Source organism: Cuculus canorus, chromosome 1 (assembly GCF_017976375.1).
Source record: "Cuculus canorus isolate bCucCan1 chromosome 1, bCucCan1.pri, whole genome shotgun sequence".
NCBI lineage: Eukaryota > Metazoa > Chordata > Aves > Cuculiformes > Cuculidae > Cuculus > Cuculus canorus.
The window spans coordinates 50,232,321-50,251,983 of NC_071401.1; the positions used below are offsets into that span (position 1 = coordinate 50,232,321).

The following is a 19,663-nucleotide window of genomic DNA, read 5'->3' on the forward strand; positions in this document are numbered from 1 at the left end:
TTTAAACCCTTAAATAAGACTTCAAGCATTGCATAACATAAAATAACACACCACACTTTTGCGTTTTTATACTGACTTCTTAGGCCAATTGAGGTATTGCAGACAGACACGCAGAGCTTGTTCTTTGGCTAGGCTGTGGTGCCATGGTTATGTTAGCTTTAAACAATGCATGCCTGTTGAGATCAACTAGGTTCTATCCTAGGGTATTTTTATCTTATTGCCCTGGTTTTGGAGAATACTGTGTTGTTATGCATCCCTGAGAAGTTCTCCTTTTAGAACTATTACGGTAAAGTAATTACCTGTTTAAGACTGATAAAGGAGCATGTGGACATAATGTAATGTGTCATTTCCGGTTAATATCTATCTTTAATCATTTATTATTGTAATGCTATGTCTGCTTTTAAATGTTTAGTCAGGAAAGGAAAATCCTCTCTCCCAGGTCAGCCTGTACAGTATCTGTCACAGGCAGAAGAACGACATCTCCACATTACGTTTAAAACATCACATTGGCCCTTCATTTTTAAAGGCCAGATTCTTTCCACCCATTGGTGTATGAAAAGTACTTTTGTCTCCATGTTGTGCAAGTAGGGGTCATAGGAGAAGTCAAGGAGAGTTACAGCCTTGGGCTTAGCAGAGGGCAGATAGTAAAGCTCAGCCTGGCTTGAGGGAGCAGAGCTAAAGGCTGATCTTGGCATCTCTCTGTCACGACCAGTGAAATTAGAGACATGGCTGTATGGCAGAAGGCACCTGCACCTCTCAAATGACTCTGCCTGGAAACCTTTTGTTGACTTTTGTTCTTAAATGAAGAATATTACTGGCTGTCATAATCTGTTACATAGCTTTTTTTTGTCATTGGATACTTAGGATATGCAGAGAAGTTGTTTTGGAAAGCTAGTTCTTGTTTTTCTTCTCTTTCCTTCCTCTCTGTCACCACCTGTTAACAGGAACTATAGCTACAATTGCACTCAAAGGGAAATTAGGAAACCTACATATAACAATAACCTCTTAATTTTCAGGGATATTGTACATAAACATTATTTCCTTTTTTCCAGAAAAAATACACTGTCAAAACTGCTAACAGTCTATTTGAATATTTTTGCTATCAGTTTTAATAGACTGTAGCACATATCTTTAGTTCAGTCCATAATATGTACGTGTACACTTAATATTTCATTTGATGTTTTCACATAAGAGAATTGATCTCTCTCAGGTTTCTGCAGTCTGCACAATTCTGTTGACATAAGACAGCTGAAATGTGAAAGACTCGAGTGTTTGGTGTATACCAAGTTTTTGCTCATGGGCTCTGTTCCCAGTCTTTAATCAAATTTATTTCCTTCAGTACAACGAGTTTTGTACAACGTAAAAAAAAAAGAAAAAATTAATTGGGTTAAATGTAATCTTGTAATCATGTTTGTTGATATTGAAATGTGGAGTCAAGTATTTTAAAGGCTAATATACATTATTGAGTGAAATCTTTCCTTATTTCTTGGAGTTTGCCACAATTTGTCTTTTATCTAGAAACACAGTGAAATTTAATAACCTAATTTGCTTTGAATAAATTTCGAGTTTGTAAATTTCAGCATATATGATCAGAATAATCCAGTTTGGTAAGAAAGTTACTGCAGTGTGCTGAAAGATTTCTGGAAGAAATATAAAAATAGAATTCTGCCCTAAGAAACATCTTTCAGGCTGTATCATTTTATTTTAATGACTCTTGGGAAAACAGCACTATCCTGTCTTTTTTCTTTTTGACACAGTCAACTGATCTTTATGAATGACTATGCCTTGATATAAATGTATCATTCTGTTGCTTCTTTGGTATGGACCTTGGCATATTTTTATGACTGTAACATGGAAGTACCTGGATTTCTTTTTTTGGAAGCTGTGCTAGAACTGCTTTTATGGGATGCTGAATTTGTGTACTGTTTTATATGTTACAGCCCAAGGAGCTGCTTCTGTGTATGCCTCTTAAGCTTTACAGCATCTTCCTTCTCTTTAAGACCAGTGAAAGCATGTTCTCACTCTTCTAGAAAGCATAGAAAGTGTTGTTAACTTTATTCATTGGTGTTTATTGCATAGACACAATCACAGAGATGGGATTCAATAATTAAATACCATAACAACTAAGTTCAAACATAGTTGTTTGTAATGGATGTTATTCCCTGGTATTGTGCCAAATATAATTAGAATTTTTCCTTTGACGGACACGTGAGAATATCCTTTTTTGAATGCAGAAGGTAATTAGAGTTATCTAAAAGCATTACAAACCTATCTTTTTGTACTGCAATCTGAAGGTACGCATAGTGGTTTTTAAAATATATAAATTAGATTTTCAGAGTATGAAAGAAATCACAATGTGTATTTGTTTTAGATTAAGTATATATAACTTGATTTCAAATCTCTTACTCACAGTATTTTTCTGTTATTTCCAAACCTGAGTCTTCCTGTTGACCACAAAGTCAATGTAGTCTTCTGAGATTTGTCTTAAAGTAGGATTCGAGATGTCCTGAAATATATTTATTCCTGTCTAGTGCTCGCCATAAGTTCAGGTGATGTGTTTTCTACCTTGTAGCTACAATTCAAAGCTCCAGATCCATCCTTCATTCCTCTCCTCTTTAACAGACAAGGTCTCCAACATGTTGCTATACACATTATTTCAGAAATGGTGTTCAATGCATTTTATCCCAAGAGAATAATAGTATATGCATGTTATTTTGGGGTGATTTGGGTTGTTTTGGTTTTTTTTGAAACATGAAGCTTAGTTTTTCTGTTAACGTTGAATTTCTTTGAATTTATGCTACAGTTTAATTAATGTTTAAGCAAAGTTTAATCAATGCTCACACTGCTGTAGTGTTTCTTCTGCTGTGGTGGATTTTATTTGAGTCAGACTTTCCCTAACCTATCTGACAAATAAATGAAATGAAGAGCAAGAGGTTTCCATATAAAGAGTCTTGTGGAAAGTGCAGTGACCTCATTTGTAAAATAAGGAAGTGAATAATCTTTCTTAAATAGCTGGAATGAGTAAACCGATTTATTAATTTATTCCTCAGATTTTTGTCTTCCTGTCTTCATTGTATGTATTGTCCAATCTTAAGTATCCACCCACCACAAAAGCCAGCAGTGAAGGAAGCAAGTTTTGACTGTATCTGTTTGGCTCCACAAAATACCTGACTGTACAGCATCAAGTAGAATGTCTGTGTGTTTTCAGGTGCACTACAATGTTGGCAAAAACCTGGCTGATAAAGGAAATCAAAGTGCTGCGATCAAATACTACAGAGAAGCTGTAAGGTATTAGGAATTTTACTGCTTTAATAAACTATCATAAAATTGCTTTCATGTTTAACATGAAGAAACTGCTTAGGTATTCATTTTCATGATCTACAGCATTTCCGAGCCAGCAAATTGCAAAAAGTAATACGTGCCCTCTTAAATTTTACATTTTAGGCTGAATCCGAAATACGTACATGCTATGAACAACCTTGGAAATATTCTGAAAGAAAGAAATGAGCTCCAAGAAGCAGAGGAGTTGCTGTCCTTAGCCGTACAAATACAGTATGTTTAGAACAATGCTAAGCAGTGTTTTGCACCAACTGAGCAGAAATGATACAATAAGATCTTTTGTTCCAAATGCTCAGTTATCCTCTCTGTTTGTTGTTTTGGGTTTTTTTTTTCCCAAATGGCCCAGACCTGATTTTGCTGCTGCTTGGATGAATCTAGGAATAGTACAGAACAGTTTAAGAAGGTTTGAAGAGGCAGAACAAAGCTACTGGACAGCAATTAAACACAGGAAAAAGTATCCAGATTGTTACTACAATTTAGGGCGGTTGGTAAGTGCTTTTGTATAAATGATAGCTATGACAGGAATCTCTGTGTGTGTGTGTGTATAATTCAGCTGCACTGTTAAATGCTTTATTTATTCTAGCTTGCTTGATTTGTATTTCAGAGTGATTTCATATTTTTGGTAGCTTTTCCTATTGCTTTCTCAGTATACTTCCTTCCATACAACATTTAGTAGTCCCACTTTTTCATATAAGGAGGTATAAACAAAAATCAAATTGTGGTGTTTTGTCAAAATATATTATTAGTCATTTCCCAGTATTAGACTGTTTTGCAGTCAGTAGTATATTGTTAGGTAATAGGACTTCGAAAAAAAAAATCTGTTTTGATTCTTGGAAATATTTATATTCAATATTTACTTATTCTTTTGTGTAGATTTCTAAATTGCATGCTGTTTTTTCTCCCTATTCTATGGGTACATGCATATTTGAAAGCAAGGCTGGCTGCTAGAGAAAAGGAGGGTAAAATTAATGTATACCACTCTTCCTTACTACCGTAGTACTATTTTTATGTTTCTTATTTTTGGCTACAAAACCAAATTATACTAGCATGGAATAAGACCTTAACAACTCTTCAGTGTGTTTATTGCATGATAGGAAGTAAAGCGAATCAGGGTGAAACTACCGACATTTTCTTTTCAGTATGCAGATTTGAATCGCCATATAGATGCACTGAATGCATGGAGGAATGCTACAGTTCTGAAACCAGAGCACAGTTTGGCTTGGAACAATATGATTATATTGCTTGACAACACAGGTATGAGCCTGTTTGGATGTTTTAATGAATAATTCATTGTCTAGCAAAAATTAAAGCTTTGTCTAAAAGGAGTTCTGTCTCTTCTTTAGTTACCCAGACACACTCTAAATATAGTACCTTCCGACTCAATGATTTTAAAGCATCACTTGAAATCCAGCCCATAAATTGAATTTCTGACCCTTCTTTAAAATGCCATCATTGTGCAAGCCTGTTTGTATTATAGACCAAACTTTAGAATATTTGAAACCGTGCTGTGTTGTTCTGAAAGTGTTATCTGTTGAAAACAAAACAGAGGTTTTCTGTTGCTTGTCTGTGAGATGTTAAGTTTGTACATGTGTGATACCTTGTTTTCTTTAAAAATGCATGTAATTGGCTCTTTGTACAATATGCATGTTTGCAGCATGAAAAGTAGCTAGTAAGGCTGTGTTAAAAGATGCTTTCTCTCTTTCTACTACATGGGTTCCCAGGCAATCTAGCTCAAGCAGAAGCAGTTGGAAGAGAGGCCCTGGAATTAATACCTAATGATCATTCCCTTATGTTTTCATTGGCAAATGTGTTGGGGAAATCACAAAAATATAAGGTAGGTAACTAGAGCTTTCAGAGTGTGGATTTTTGGGGTTTGGTTGGGTTTTTTTCCTATTTAAACTCTTGTAACAGGTTTTTGTAGAAGCCGTTCGAGGTCATCGTGGACAATGGCTTGGATAATCAGGTTGCAATGCCCTATTGCTATGCGATTCTGGCCTAAGTGCACCCCCATCTTATTTCAAAATGCCTGCGTTATGAATGCTGCTGCCTTAAACTACGTCAGTGGCCATTGGAGAGAAATAGGCTCCTAAGCACACTAGAGGGCAGTTAGGGTCTTGTATTGCTTCATAGCTGACAGAAAGAGCCTGCTCTGATTTAGAGGCCTTGGTTCAGGAACTAAAATTGGATGCGACATGCCAGTCCTTGTGCCTTTGGTATGGAAAGGAAGCAAGGTTTACCATTACGTTATATGAATTATAACCTCTTTGCCTGAGATGCTATCTAAAATAGAGATATACAGATTCGCTAATCCCAACTGACGATGGGGATACCTTGGTAACCCCAGAACAATATGAGGAAAAGTCCATACACTGAGCTATGTAGTGAATTTCCTCTTGGATGCAGTGGACCAGCCTGCGAGTGGTAGCTCAGCATAAGCTACTTATATTTACATGTAGTAGTTGTAATGGAAATTATGAGAATGAGTTATTTTCCAAAAGGAATTGTATGAGCTGATAGCGAATAAATCATACGCAGTTAATATATTTAGTTGTTTTAATTGACTCCATCATCACTAATGTATATATGTGAGAGGGACAAATTAATAATCAAGGAAGTTTTTGTTATTCCTCAGAAAAATGTCATTTACGGAACTATGGCTTTTGAGGGGTTTGATGGCTTTTTGATAGTGATATTGTTCGTAGCACTGAAAGAACATCCTCAGTATATGCGAAGTAAGGAGATTTTTATAATGTTAAGCTTCTCAGAATTTTTCCGTTAATTACTGTGGTGACTCAAATTTCTACAGTCCTGTTCAGCTGTGGAATCATGACCTGTCCACGTGTGAAGCCAGGGCCTGTGACAACCCAGCACTTGCATTTGTTTGAGTTAGTGATGCCTTCAGATACCCCATTACTATTCTCCAGACTGACTGGTTTTTTTTCTGTACACTCTATTTCTTTTCTTTCTCCACCTGAGATTCATAAAATGTATATTTTAGCTTACTTTAACAAAGTTCTAGAAGGACACCAATTTACATCCAGAATGTATAAGGGATGAGATTATGGAGGAGGTAATTGCTAGGATTATTTTGGTGAGTCATGACTGTGAAAGAATAGAGGATTGTGTAGTTATTCATCAAGAAGAGTATGAAGCATGACAGAATAAAGAGCATTTATAATGAAATAAGTAGAAAAAATAAGTTGAAAATTAGCTGGAAAACTTTTCCAGATGTAGGAGAATCAAGTCTGTCTTGTGGATTTTAAAAAATAAAGGAGGTAGCAATTTTGACTGCTGGCTCTGAAGGGACATTATGCTACAGGGAAACGTATTGGAGACAAAGTAGAAATAATAGTACAGGAAAATGAAGCTTTCAAGTCAGCATCCAGAATAAAGCAAAAAGAGCAGTGGAGCTGGGGAAAGAAAGCAGGGAGCTAGTGAGTGTTTTAATAGTTCAATAGGTTTGCGTAGTGTGTAAAACTTACCTAGTTAACTTGAAGTTGATGGCTTATAACAGGGGGAGCAAATTAGGGGAATTGGAAAGTGGACTTGGGTAGAAAGGCTTATAATCTCAGTAACTGTGTTTTGCATTGACTGATAAAAAGAGATATGGGTTTTTTAGGTGGGAGAATGCTAAATGACAATTAAAAGCATGGAAAATTTGGATTTCTTGTCCACCTCCTCACCACATTAAAACAGAGACATGGATGGCTCTTCAAGGATTTTTATTGAGTGTTTGGGATGGAAGGGGGCGAGGAGGGGTGTGGCAGGATGGAGACTGTCAAGGTGATGGAGTTAATTTTCAGAGGGCAGCCTGGCTGTGTCTGATGTATTGTATAACCTCAGGCATTTCATTTATTAGGTTACTTGTTAAGTGTCTGTATAAAAGTTGTTGTTGGCTCTTTTGCTGTAAAGTAAGATTTGTTCTGTGTTTCTTTATCTCTTATCTTAAAAGACGTTGAGTCAAAGTTTTTTCTATGTTAGGAAACATTTCTTTCCAATAAGCACACAATAATCTTCATTTTCAAACGCACTTTGATTTTTCAGCAGATGGTTTTCCTAAGTGACCAAAAAAATCCGAACTCTTTATGATTTCTGTTTGTATCTACTCATGAATGATTTATTGTTCCAGAAACAAAAGCACATAAAGGATGAGCTGTTTTGGTGGGTTTGTTTTTTTAATTAACATCTGTTATACTGAGTTAGAGTTCTCCTTTAAATGCTCATTCTTGTCACAAAGTATGAAGCACTAAACTGTGTCTAGTTCTTTGAAAATATGTATATTATATTTTTGTTAGGTATACATCTATGTTTTTTCTGTAAAGAGTACAATAAATTGAAACCATTCAGCATTTTTATATGTGAAATAAAACCAGGCAACAATTTTGTGCTGTGGCCTTGGCAGCAGATGGAATGCAGTGTGCTTACCCAAAGCCTTTGCTATATGCAGTGTGCAAGTTTCTTGGCAACACTTAAGATTTGGCAAGATGCAGCAATTTGAAATATCACTGATGTACTAGAATGTATATTTACTCCATATATCTATAGTAATGTGAATATGATGCATCTTAAATAGCCTTTAATCAGTCAGTATACTTCTACTAGCTGCTGAGCAAAGTAGTAGTGATAAAAATGCTTGCAGCATGTAGTTGGAAGATATGATAATGACAGCCAACTCTGGGATCTATTTGATTTAATTTTTCTGGGTATGCATTGTTGCAGATGTTGTCCTATTGTACTTCAGCAGTGAAAGGTTAAGTCCATGCATTAGGTGCATCTCCTTTAATTTTACAGCACATCTTTCACTTTGATTGCTCCCAAGTGCCCAGTGAAGAAAGCAGATATATTCACTTATTAGACCAAAATGCTAAAATTTGCAGTGGAAAAAATACAAGTTTGTAGGACTTCTGATTACTACATGCTTTCAAGTGCAAATCCACTGTTGATTTTTAGGCTTGGATGGTTGTATGAAAAGAGGAGGTTATCTTGCAGCAGCACGAGACTTGCCAAATGTTTTGAGTCTCAGTATGTTTCTCACATGACTGAGTCAAAAATCATAATAAAATTTTAACCGGAAAGGATGTCCAGAGGTCACTTAGCCCAACGCCTGACCCTAGGGAAACCATCTCCAGTAGAATCTTGAACATCTCTATGGATGGAGATTCTAAAATCTTTCTGGACAGCATCTTCCAGTGCTTGACCACCCTTACAGTACCAAAAAAAACCTGAATTTCCTGTATGCCAGCTTGTACCCATTTTGTCTCATCCTGTCTCACAGACTTGTGAGAAACGTCTATCTCCAATTCCTTTGTATCATCTGATCAAGTACTTGTAGATAGCAGTAAGATCTCCGCTTCATCTTCTCTTCTGAAGGCTTAAGAGATCCATTTCTTTCAGCTGCTCCTTGTATGTCTTGTGCTCCAGCGCCTAACCATCTTGATGGCTATCTGCTGGACTTACTAAAATATGTCCATGTCCCAACCTGAACACATACTCCAGATGTAGTCTTGAAAGTGCTAATACAGGAGACTTATTACTTCATTGGACCTGCTGGCTGTACTTCTATTTAATATAGCCCAGAATGCGGCTGGTCATCTTTGCTGTGAACACATGCTAATAGCTTTTATTCAATTTGCTGTTTACCAGTCCCAGTAGATTGATTTCTGCAGAGCTGTTTCCTAGACAGCTGCCTCCCAGCCTGTACTTTAGCGTGGGCTTATCCTATCCTAGGTACAGGACTTCTACTCTTGTTGAACTTCATGAGATTCCTGCAGTCCAATCCTGTTCAACATCTTCATTAATGACCTGCGTAATGGGACAGAGTGCGCCTTCGGCAAGTTTGCGGATGACACAAAATTAGGAAGAGTGGCTGACATGCCAGAGGGTCATAATGGCATCCAGAGGGACCTAAACAGGCGGTTCAGCAAGGGGAAGTACAAAGCCTTGCAGCTGGAGGGGAATAACCCCAAGCACAGTACGTGCTGGGAGCCACATACAGAAAAGATTAGTTCCACCATCTTCTCACGTGAAGCAGAAAAGCACCGGAGAATCCTGGTGGACACCAGATTGACTGAGCCAGCAACGTGCCCTTGCAGCAAAGAAGACTAATGAAATCCTGGGTTGTGTTAGGAGTGTTGCCAGAAGGTTGAAGGAGGTGATCCTTCCTCTGTACTGGTGAGGCCACACCTGGAGTCCTGTGTCCAGTTCCCAGAGAGCCATGGACATACTGGAGAGAGTCAGCAAAGGGCCACAAAGAAGATGAAGGAACCGGAGCATCTTTCCTACTGGTTCTTTTCAGTGGTACTGAGTGACAGGACAAGAAGCAATGGGCCCAAACCAAAACAAGGGATATTCCCTCCCAACATTAGGAAATGGTTTTTACTTTGACTGTGACTGAACACTGGCAGAGGTTGCCCAGAGAGGTTGTGGGGTCTCCATCCTTGAACATGCTGCCTACACATGGTCCTGGGTTGCTGGCTGTGCTTGAGCAGGGAGGTTGGACCACCAGAGGTCCTTTCCCACCTAAATCATTCTGGATTCCTCCTAGTCCATTTCTCTGTCCTATCCAGGACTCCAAGTAGCCACTCTTCCCTCCGGTGTATTGACCATTCCTTCCTCTTAGGTGCAATGTGTAAAGTTTTTGAAAGTGCATTCAGTCCCCTCGTTCAAAATATTAAGTAAGACACTAAACTCATGTGTTTCAAAGAGATCAACGCAGCAAGGAACTCTAAATAGTCTCAGTATGAGAATACTGGAGGTGTCACTTATGCCATGCAAAAGCAATGCTAAGACTTGTACTATGGCATCCTATACTCCCTAAATTTCCAGACATCTGGTTCCCTTGTTCACTCCTATCCAGTATTCCTTCTCCTGAAACACAGTGTCCTGCAAAGAACAGGAGAACCCTAGGGTTTGTAATTTCCTTGACCTAAGAAGACAAAGGCACTTCCTGCATCAATCTGTCTAGGCTTGAGATCTGCTGTGCTCAGCAGTGCACTGAAAGGAGCATGTCGTTTGAGTTTGAATTTGGACATACTGGGAAGCTCTTAAGTCACTCGAAGTTGAGTGACTTAGTCTTGACATCAGAAATTTCTTGCCCCCGGGGGACTCTTACAAAACCTTAGCTCATATTTCACGTGATAAGATGGTGGAACTAATCTGACAGGTTTGCTTTTTCATTAGAGCCTTCATTGTGTTTTGTGGATATTAAGTAATAAAAACTTAGCACAAAGGAAAGGCTTTTTCCGCAGGTTGTTCTCACCTACCTCAGACAGCAAATACGTGCATTCAGACAGAAGCCTACCACATTGAGTTAATTTTATCTTCAGGTCATTTACACTGAAAATGGATGGGCAACTTTCCCTAAAATACAGCAGAGAAATCTACGTAAAAGTCACTCTAAAATATCTAAACCTGCATTCAAGCAAGTCAATATGCTTCATTTGGATTGGGGGGGTGTATCTTTTTAAACTTCTGTAGGAAATATGCTCTGAAACAAAAGTACCTACATTAATTAGTAGCAAGTTTGAGAAAATACAAATGTTTGAGTTTGAGAATAAATTTAGCAATAAATATTTCACCGAATATTTGGTGAGGCTGCTCAGGTTTTCCAAGAAGAACTCAGATATCAACAGTCCTAAGAGTACACACTGCAAGTGGGAATATGGAAAAGATAGTTTGTGAAGAATGTTTCGATTGTCTTGATTTATTTTTTTAAGCAACAGGCATCCAGTTACCATTCATTGAGAACCATGTTGCAACATCTATTTGAAAGGGGTTGGCTGGAATGCTCCCATTTTAAATGTTAAAAAGTATTTTAAACATAAAGATGTCTAAAAGCAGTTTTCTCAGATACTGAATTGTATTATCCTTAACTTGATTGAATAAGTAGGGAAAGCTCAGTAGGTAATGTTTAAAAATATTATAACTATGTCAAAAAAAAAGAATTGAAGTAAACTGCTGTGCAAACTTAAATAGTGCTTAATAGCTCTCTGCTAAAATAACAGCCTGTGAAAGCATGGCACTTGTGTAGCATTATTAGTGTTTTCTGGAGTCTGTAGACACCTAAGCTACAGGATCACGCAGGCTTAGAATATATATACAGTGGTATATAGATATTGCATAGTTTGGGAGGTTTTTTAATTACAATTGTAGGTAAATTTTTCATTTTATATACTACAAGAGAAGACTGTCCTGTTGACTTGTTCTTCTAAATTATTCAGGAATCTGAAGCTTTGTTCCTCAAGGCAATTAAAGCCAATCCAAATGCTGCCAGTTATCACGGTAATTTGGGTAAGAGCCTTTCTAACTCTTATCAGCTGTATTGTTTGTTTGCTTCATATTCATTGTGTTCAAAAAGAAAAAGCGATCTTTTTGAGCCTTCTTCCTGCTGGGCAGTTTTCTATTTTACTTCCTAGAAAAACTGCCAGCCAGAAGAACAGGGCATTAAACCAGAAAAGCTGTCACATGATATGACAGATCAAGAGGGCTGCACAATCCAGCCCAGAGGTAGCTGCACTTCAGTGTCTGCAAATTGGTTCATTTATGCTATGCTTGTAACCCGCAATGAGCTCACCAGATAAGAGCTGCCATTTATGGCTGCAATGTAATTCATTCCTTCTGCATTCCCATGCCAGTTCTGCTCCCAGGCTTTGCTCCTGCATTTAGCAACAGAACAAGCAGCTACTGTGCCACTGGCCAGCAAGAGACCCTCACTGGAAACAAATGCTTTAATGTTGTTTTCCAAGTGATTGGCAAGATTGCATGTTATTCAACAATATTGCTAATGAAATTCCTCATTGATGTTCCAGCTGTGCTTTATCATCGCTGGGGAAATCTTGACTTGGCAAAGAAGCACTACGAACTCTCTCTGAAGCTTGATCCTATGGCACCCGGGACCAAGGAAAACTACAACCTCTTAAGACGAAAACTGGAGCAATTGCAAAAGAAAAGCGGTGCCTGATGTTTCTTTTCAGGTTTTCCGTGCATGCTGTTTGCGATTAATGTTACATGGGTACTTTTGACCATGTAAAGGATTCAGTCTTTATATCTCAAAAACAACACCACCACCAGCAATGCACACTCGAATGTCCAATTAATGCCCTCCTACAGATCCTAACATTTCAGCTGCAGTTTGGGGGACCATTTTATTTTTACTCTTTAACTGCTTTTAAAGTCCCTTAGAACATTTTTATAGGTATATGAAAGCAATGCAGATGGCATTTCACAGCTTTCACATGTAATTTGATGTCTTCATGTGACTTTTTAGTAGCAGGAGGAAGGCAGTCTTATTTCTGAAAGTGATTCTAAAAAAAGTGCAATTTCCTGTTTAAATCCTGATCTTTTCAAGTACGAAGAATATATGTCCACTTCAGTCATATAAATGCTTTCTACTGCCAGTCCTGCAGAGCCATTGGGAGAATGGATTCTCTCCAGCACATCAGTCTACTCTTGTAACTTGAGTTATGCCCTTGTTTCTGGCTCCACCCTTCAAAGTGTCAGATTTGTACAGGAGTAAATGAGGACAAGGATTTGACCATAAACATTTGTCAGCCAGTGTACTGCTGAGGTGTGCTTGAGTGGAGGAAGTACTCTTAGATGAAGATGGAGATTTTAGCAAGCAGCAAAGGGAAAAGAAGTCTGAGGTGACAGAGAAGTCAGCTAGAGTTTCTGTTCTTGCAGGCAGCCTCATCTAGCATGGACAGCTCGGGCAACAAGTCAGAATTGCTTTAGTTCCTGCCACAGGTCAGTGATCTAAATATAGCATAGCATCTACAGGAGCCAGTTCCTCTTTTCTCAGGCATTTCAGTCCTTTCTGGTTAAGGACATTACACATTTCAACTTCTGTATTGTTGGTGAATAAGGAGAGAATTCATGTGAAAGAGTAACCAGGCAGAGCACCTGACCTTGGCTGTTGTTGTATTAACTGGAAGGAACTCAGATTCACTTTTTCTCCCATGTGTTTGCTGAAGTGGCAGTTAAATAAGCATAGCTGTTCATGCATAAGCTGATCACGTTGATGTGAGAGGATTCAGATAGTGATACGGTGTCACTTTTGAAAATGTGCTATGTTTTAATACACGTTTAAACTCTGGCTGTCCAGAGCTGTTTGTCGTGTGCTCGTATTTACATTGCTGCTTCAGGAAGTGGTCATATGTCTTTTTATTTGTTGGGGTCTTTTTCTTTAAGATTGAAAGATTTCTAGTGGATATGAAAACTGAAGAACTGTACCTCTCTTTTCATATTTATCATTTCCCTCTGTCCCCCCTCATAGGGAAAAAGGATCAATGTGGTATCTGCAGTTTTCCTAATTTGTCCAATGATTATTGTACAGAGATTGTGGTATGTTCTCCATACGCAACTCACCTACGTGTGGAACCATTTCAAGTGTAGAGGGAATGCCTGCTGTAGGACAAAATGTTGTGTGACCTTGCCATCTGATCATCATGTAACCAGTCTACATCTATACCATGTTTTGAACCTAGGCTGCTTTTACATTAGAAATTTGCCCGGAAGTGACAGTTGTTCGTGGAAGTTGTTTCAAGAACCAAGTGTGCCTACAGAGCACATTGCAATACTGCAGAGCTACCAAAGCATCCTCTGACAAAGCTAGTTTGGATACTACAAGTAGTGCAGCTACTATAATGAAATATAATTGCCAGGCAAACTATAGATCAAGCCAGCAAGGCTGTCCACAAATTTGGCTTTGAATGAATTAATATGCCTACATTACATGATATGTTGCCATACTGATTTTAGTTGAGGTACCAGAGGCACGTATTTGTGCTAGTGCAGTGCTCCTCTCCTGCTAGTGAACCCTGATTCTCAGCAGGACCTAGGTTGATGCCTTTGTCTCCATTTCTTCTGGTTTCTGGACAAAATTTTCAGAAACTAGTTTCTGAATATCTTTGCAGGATATAAACAAGTATCTGTACTGATCCAGCAGGATGCTGCACCAGTAGGGCTAATCATCTCTTCATAAGCAGTATAGTTTAGTCAGTACCAACTTTTGTATCTAAAACATTCTGAAATAGATACAACGTTCAGTACAAACAGCAGACTTTCAAGGCTTTCCATACATAGCCTGTTATTCATCAAATACACATAACGCTTACCTGCTTCAGTCATGAGGCATTAAAGAATTGGGATCTGGCCTGAAAAATAGCAGAAGTCTACAGCAGAAGATAAATGTGTTTAATATGATCAGATCTTTTCTGTATATTTGGAATATGAGATACTGAGTTTAAATTATTATTCTCATCCTGAAGTTTACTTGTATATTTTTCCCTATTGCCTGCCATATTAGCTTTACAGAAATCCAGTAGATTAATTTTATGTATGGGGTATGAATTCTTTCTAGGTTTTTATGAACCAAAGTTGTTGTAGGAATTCCTCAGTGGAAGTCAGTTTGTCCTTTATTCAAGAGTCTTAAATGCAAGATACATGCCAACAGCTTGGATGTTTTATATCACTTGTATAATTTTCAGTGCTACAGAAATTCAGTGTGGTTACTTGTATGATGGTAATAAGGATACAATTATGTCTGAATCTAAGGTTGAGACAGAATTGGGTCCAAAAGAAGAAACAAATAAAACCACTTTTTTAATAAAGAAATCCTTAAGACTTTCAAGAATGTGAAATATTTTTTTACTTCATTTTCAGAAATATTTTGAGAGTGAAAATAATAGTGAGTTTTATTAAAATGGTTGTAATGTTAACTTTTTGCTTGTGTTTTCATACCTCATAACTGACTCCTGGAATAGTGGAGAACACACAACCTGGAAGAAAGAAAGGTGGAGAAAAACTAGTTTTGTTCATAACTGTTGTTGCAAACATTGTCTGTCTTTCCAGTGCGCTGGATTTATTCCCCATGTTGCTTTTCCACCATTGATCATTAAGGAATATTAAAGTTTCCTTCTTATCAGCTACCTTGCTTGATTCTGTAGTGCAATTAAAAAAAATGGATACAATTTTTTCAAAGATTGCTTGTTCAAATGCAGTTCTGAGGAGAGAACAGAATGATTCAACGCACAGGGTGGAGTCATAAAAATATTCACAATGGCTGCTATAGATAAGTCTCTTCACCAAAAACTTCCAAGGGAGTTCCCTAACCGTGCTTCTCTCATATTTAGACCAATGCCATGTACTTGAAGTTTCCTGTTATTTAATACCATACTTAGGATTTAACCTTTAGAGATTGTGGGTTATGTGTGCGTTTACAAGAAGTGATTTTACAAATCACTTGAGTGATTTGTTAAAGATATTGGGCCTATTCACTGGGAACTTGTTTCCCTGGAATTTGAGATACCTGCATCTGAGATATCCATCCCAGGTTCTCTATATAGTCACTGGGGAAAAAAAAAACAACAGGTAATCTGAAGCATGATTTGTCTCCTAAAGAAAGCACGTTCAGAATGTGAGGTGTCATGTACTTGAAGCAGGTATTTCTCTTCATTAACGCCAAAGAGTAACTAAGGTGATCAGCTTTGATTAATACCTCGAAGAAAAATCTCACTGCTGCTTCCAGTTGAAGTAATCTGGTCCCCTACATCTGTAGCATTGTCATACACTATCTGCACCAAGAATATTAAAAGACTGGCATTAAAGCAAATTGGCAGGAACTTGCCTTGAGAGTCCAAGAGTTGGATGATGAAATGGGATGAGATAAATTAAGAGAGCTTTCTGCAGATAGTTAAATTTATATGACTGATAAAGCCTCTGAATGTCAAATCTCTGTGTATGGAAATAGAACATTCTGGTCCAGCTTGATCCATTATTAGCTTGTCTATGATCACAAGAAATGGTAACAGCTTCTACTGAATTGACTTTTGGTGTCTTTCAATTTGTTTTAAAAGCAATCTAAAGCAACTGTAAATGTGCAAAGGTAAGATTTTTTTTCTTAAATTGAAGTTGCTATTTCAAGCTGTAGCTGTTAGAATGTTACATGTGATAGCATAGCCCATTTCTTTACGGAATGTTACATGTGATAGCATAACCCATTTCTTTACAGTGAAGTTTTTTTAGTTTAAACATCTTACTATTTCTTTGCTGGTTCCTGCTTGTGTTCCACATTTCATGTCAGCATGGGTACATTTACATACCTGTTATTACATTTAGATTCCCACACGATTATTCTCTTGGCCCATTCACTGAACACTGCTTCCTTCCACAGCTCTTGGTATGCCTCTACCAAACTTGTGTTTTATGCAGGGATGTTTAACTTGAAAAGACTAGCAGCTGCTAGAAACAAAAGTGAGATCAGATGTTTCCGTTTCTGTGATGTAAATGCCAAGGGAGCAAAAATTCTGTCATGTACCACCCATAAGCAGTAGGTACCACTAGTGAAGGCCACTTAAGACTGTGAGCCAGGCTCCATGATAATGTGAAGTGGTTGTACACAGGTGTTATGTTACGAACAAAGCAACTCGGATCCTGTACTTTAAGGAAAAAGGACCGTACAGCCATTCTTCAGAAGAGGATGTGCATAGCTGCATGGGCTATCGAGCACTGGAGGACTGCTAGATGAACTTTGTACCAGGCTTCACTGCAGTATCATGGCATGGGTGTTCAGTGCATGTCAGTGAGACAATACATGACAAGTGGGTCAAGGCTTTTTAAAATAAGTATTTCTGTTAGGAAAAAATCCCTACAGATATTGAAATTGGTAGCTTGTGATTGCCAAGTTGAACTGTTTTTTAATGTAGTGTTAACAAGTTAGATTGCCAATGGTACGTTCCAATTTATTTTCAGCTGAGCAAGAAGTAAGTACTTTTGTAATGAAGCCATGTAATAAATCTGCATTTTGCTATCTTTTTGCATAGATTTTAATCGCAAAAACGGTGTTTATTTTTGTAGTAAGCTTTTGCTTCAGGGTTCTGTTATAAGCTAGAAAATAATTCAATGGTTATGAAAGACTGATATTGTGATATAACAACATTGTTCCCCTTGGAGTAACAAAAACTTGGGGAGTTCAAAATCTCCATTCTGCATAAGTGTATTGACGTTGAATGCCTATGCCTAAAAAAACAAAATGCGTGTCCAGAGGAGGGCAATAAGTCTGGTGAAGGGTCTGGAGAACAAGTCTTAAGACGATCCACTGAAGGAACTGGACTTGTTTAGCCTGGAGAAAAGGAGACTGAGGGAGAGACCTTCTTGCTGAAAGGAGGTTGTAGCAAGGTGGGTGCTAGTCTTTTCTCCCAAGCAACAAGTAATATGACAAGAGGAAACTCAAGTTGCACCAGGGGAGGTTTAGGTTGGACATTAGAAAAAAGTCTTTACTGAAAGAGTGGTGAAACACTGGAACAGGCTGTCTGAGGAAGCGGTGTAGTCACCATCCCTGATGTTAAAGAATTTTCACCAGACTGTGGGTAACTCTAGGCTTGCTTTATTAACAACTCAGAGTTGGGCCATCACCTCAGTGAGTGGCAAAGGCCCACACGAACTCATCAGATACTTACATTCATTATACAATAGGTATTCTTTCTTTGAAAAGTCCTTGGTGTTTTTCTATGGGCTCTCAGTTCTCTATTGTTCATTATCCTTCTCTAAAGCCTACCTTGATAATTCATCTCCGCTGTCTCGTTTCTGTTCTCCCTCAGAAGTGATGCTTCATGTTTCCCCACCGATCATAAAAATCCTTATCTTCTTTCTTGAGACACTTCCATTTATTCTTTAGAACTTTTAAAGAAAACCTCAAAGAGTTCCACTAATTTATACCTATACTTAATCTATGCCTATACTCAAAGTAGATTAACCTTTTAATCTTTAGTTAGTTATCATTAAATCTAATATGTATTCTAGGTCTGACATTTCTTGCACAACATGTTGATTCAGCTGGACTGGACTTTAAACCAACCATAGAGAAGGCTCTGAATAATTGAACAGTACTCGAGGCTGTGCATAACTGAGCGGTGTTCTTATAACTGCCATAAAGATTACTTTCCCAAAACCAGTTCTGATTATAGTCTTAACACAATACTCTATCACAATCCACTAACGATAATATCTAAGTTTTACAATGTTATATTCATCATACCTCTTTATTTTCCTTTAACGCCTGGAGGTGTTCAAAAAGTGTGTAGACATGGCACTTTGGGACATGGTTTAGTAGGCAAAGGGGTGTTGGGCGGTCAGTTGGTCTTTTCCGACCTTAATGATTCTATGATACTATAATTAATTCAACTTTTAAAACAGTAAACTATAGAAAGGCAGGAGATAGAGCCTCAAACTCTGACCAGTCCTACCCTATTTTAGAGCTGGAATAGAATTATTGAATGCTAATTGTGTAAGAAAGAGAATAGTCTGTAAGGGATGAAACTCAACATTTGGTGACTAGTCAAGTAGGAGGAACTGAAACCGAAACAGTATCTCAGTAACCAGGCTGCAGAACGGTGCTCCTGTGCTCCAGATAGGCAAGTACTGAACCGTTCCGCATCAAACAAAGCAAAAACTTATGTTATGCTTATCCCTCCTACCAGTACATTCATTTTCTCACAGTGATGATCTTAAAGGTCTTTTCCAACCTAACCAATTCTCTGTGGAGTCTTAGCTTGCTTTACTAAACAGCAGACAGATCCCTCCACACCCCAGTTCCTTTAGCTGGGAGCTGGGAAGCTGCCTGAGAAGGAGGTAAACAGAAAACCATTTGGCACACTCCAAGTTTTAAAACTTTTGCTTCAGGAGACTCCATTTGGGCTATGGAGCCCAAATCCCTTCAAGAGAGCAGTCAATATCACTTATAAAATAATACGGGGTTTTAGAAGTTCTCTAAATGCCAAACTTGCTGTCTGAGGTTGTGTGTCGGTGGGGATGCCTGTGGGCTGTTACTGTGCAGGTGGGTGCTGGTCTCTCCTTGCAAGTGATAGGACAAGAGCGAATGGCCTCAAATTGCACCAAGATTGGACATTAGGAAAAATTTCTTCTCTTAAAGGGTTATGGGGCACTGGCACAGGCTGCCCAGGGAAGTGGCTGAGTCCCCATCCCTGGATGTTTAAAAGATGGGTAGATGAAGTGCTTAGGGATATGAGTGCACCCTCAGCAAGTTTGCAGGTGACACCAAGCTGAGTGGTGTAGTTGCCTCACCAGAAGGACGGAATGTCATCCAGAGGGACCTGGACAGGCTGGAGAAGTGGGCCTCTGAGAACCTCATGAAGTTCAGCAAGGCCAAGTGTAAGGTCCGACACCTGGGTCTGGGCAATCCCCATTTTCAGTACAGGATGGGGGTGATGGGATTGAGAGCAGCCCTGCAGAGAAGGACTTGGGGGTGCTGGTCAATGAGAAGTTCAACGTGAGTCGGCAACGTGTGCTCACAGCCCAGAAGGTCAACTGT

The 19,663-nt window shown here is 38.4% G+C and overlaps 1 protein-coding gene across 1 annotated transcript in view; it reads left to right on the forward strand.

The window, feature by feature from the left end:
* Positions 1 to 17,090, forward strand: part of TMTC4 (transmembrane O-mannosyltransferase targeting cadherins 4) — a 57,478-nt gene extending 40,388 nt beyond the window's left edge. The window contains exons 12-18 of the mRNA XM_054088246.1: positions 3,209 to 3,288; positions 3,445 to 3,552; positions 3,686 to 3,827; positions 4,479 to 4,593; positions 5,061 to 5,173; positions 11,559 to 11,628; positions 12,147 to 17,090. Of these exons, the coding sequence (XP_053944221.1) occupies positions 3,209 to 3,288; positions 3,445 to 3,552; positions 3,686 to 3,827; positions 4,479 to 4,593; positions 5,061 to 5,173; positions 11,559 to 11,628; positions 12,147 to 12,298 (780 nt within the window). The 3' untranslated portion in view covers positions 12,299 to 17,090. The remainder of the gene's footprint in view (positions 1 to 3,208; positions 3,289 to 3,444; positions 3,553 to 3,685; positions 3,828 to 4,478; positions 4,594 to 5,060; positions 5,174 to 11,558; positions 11,629 to 12,146) is intronic.
* Positions 17,091 to 19,663: the final 2,573 nt, after the last annotated feature.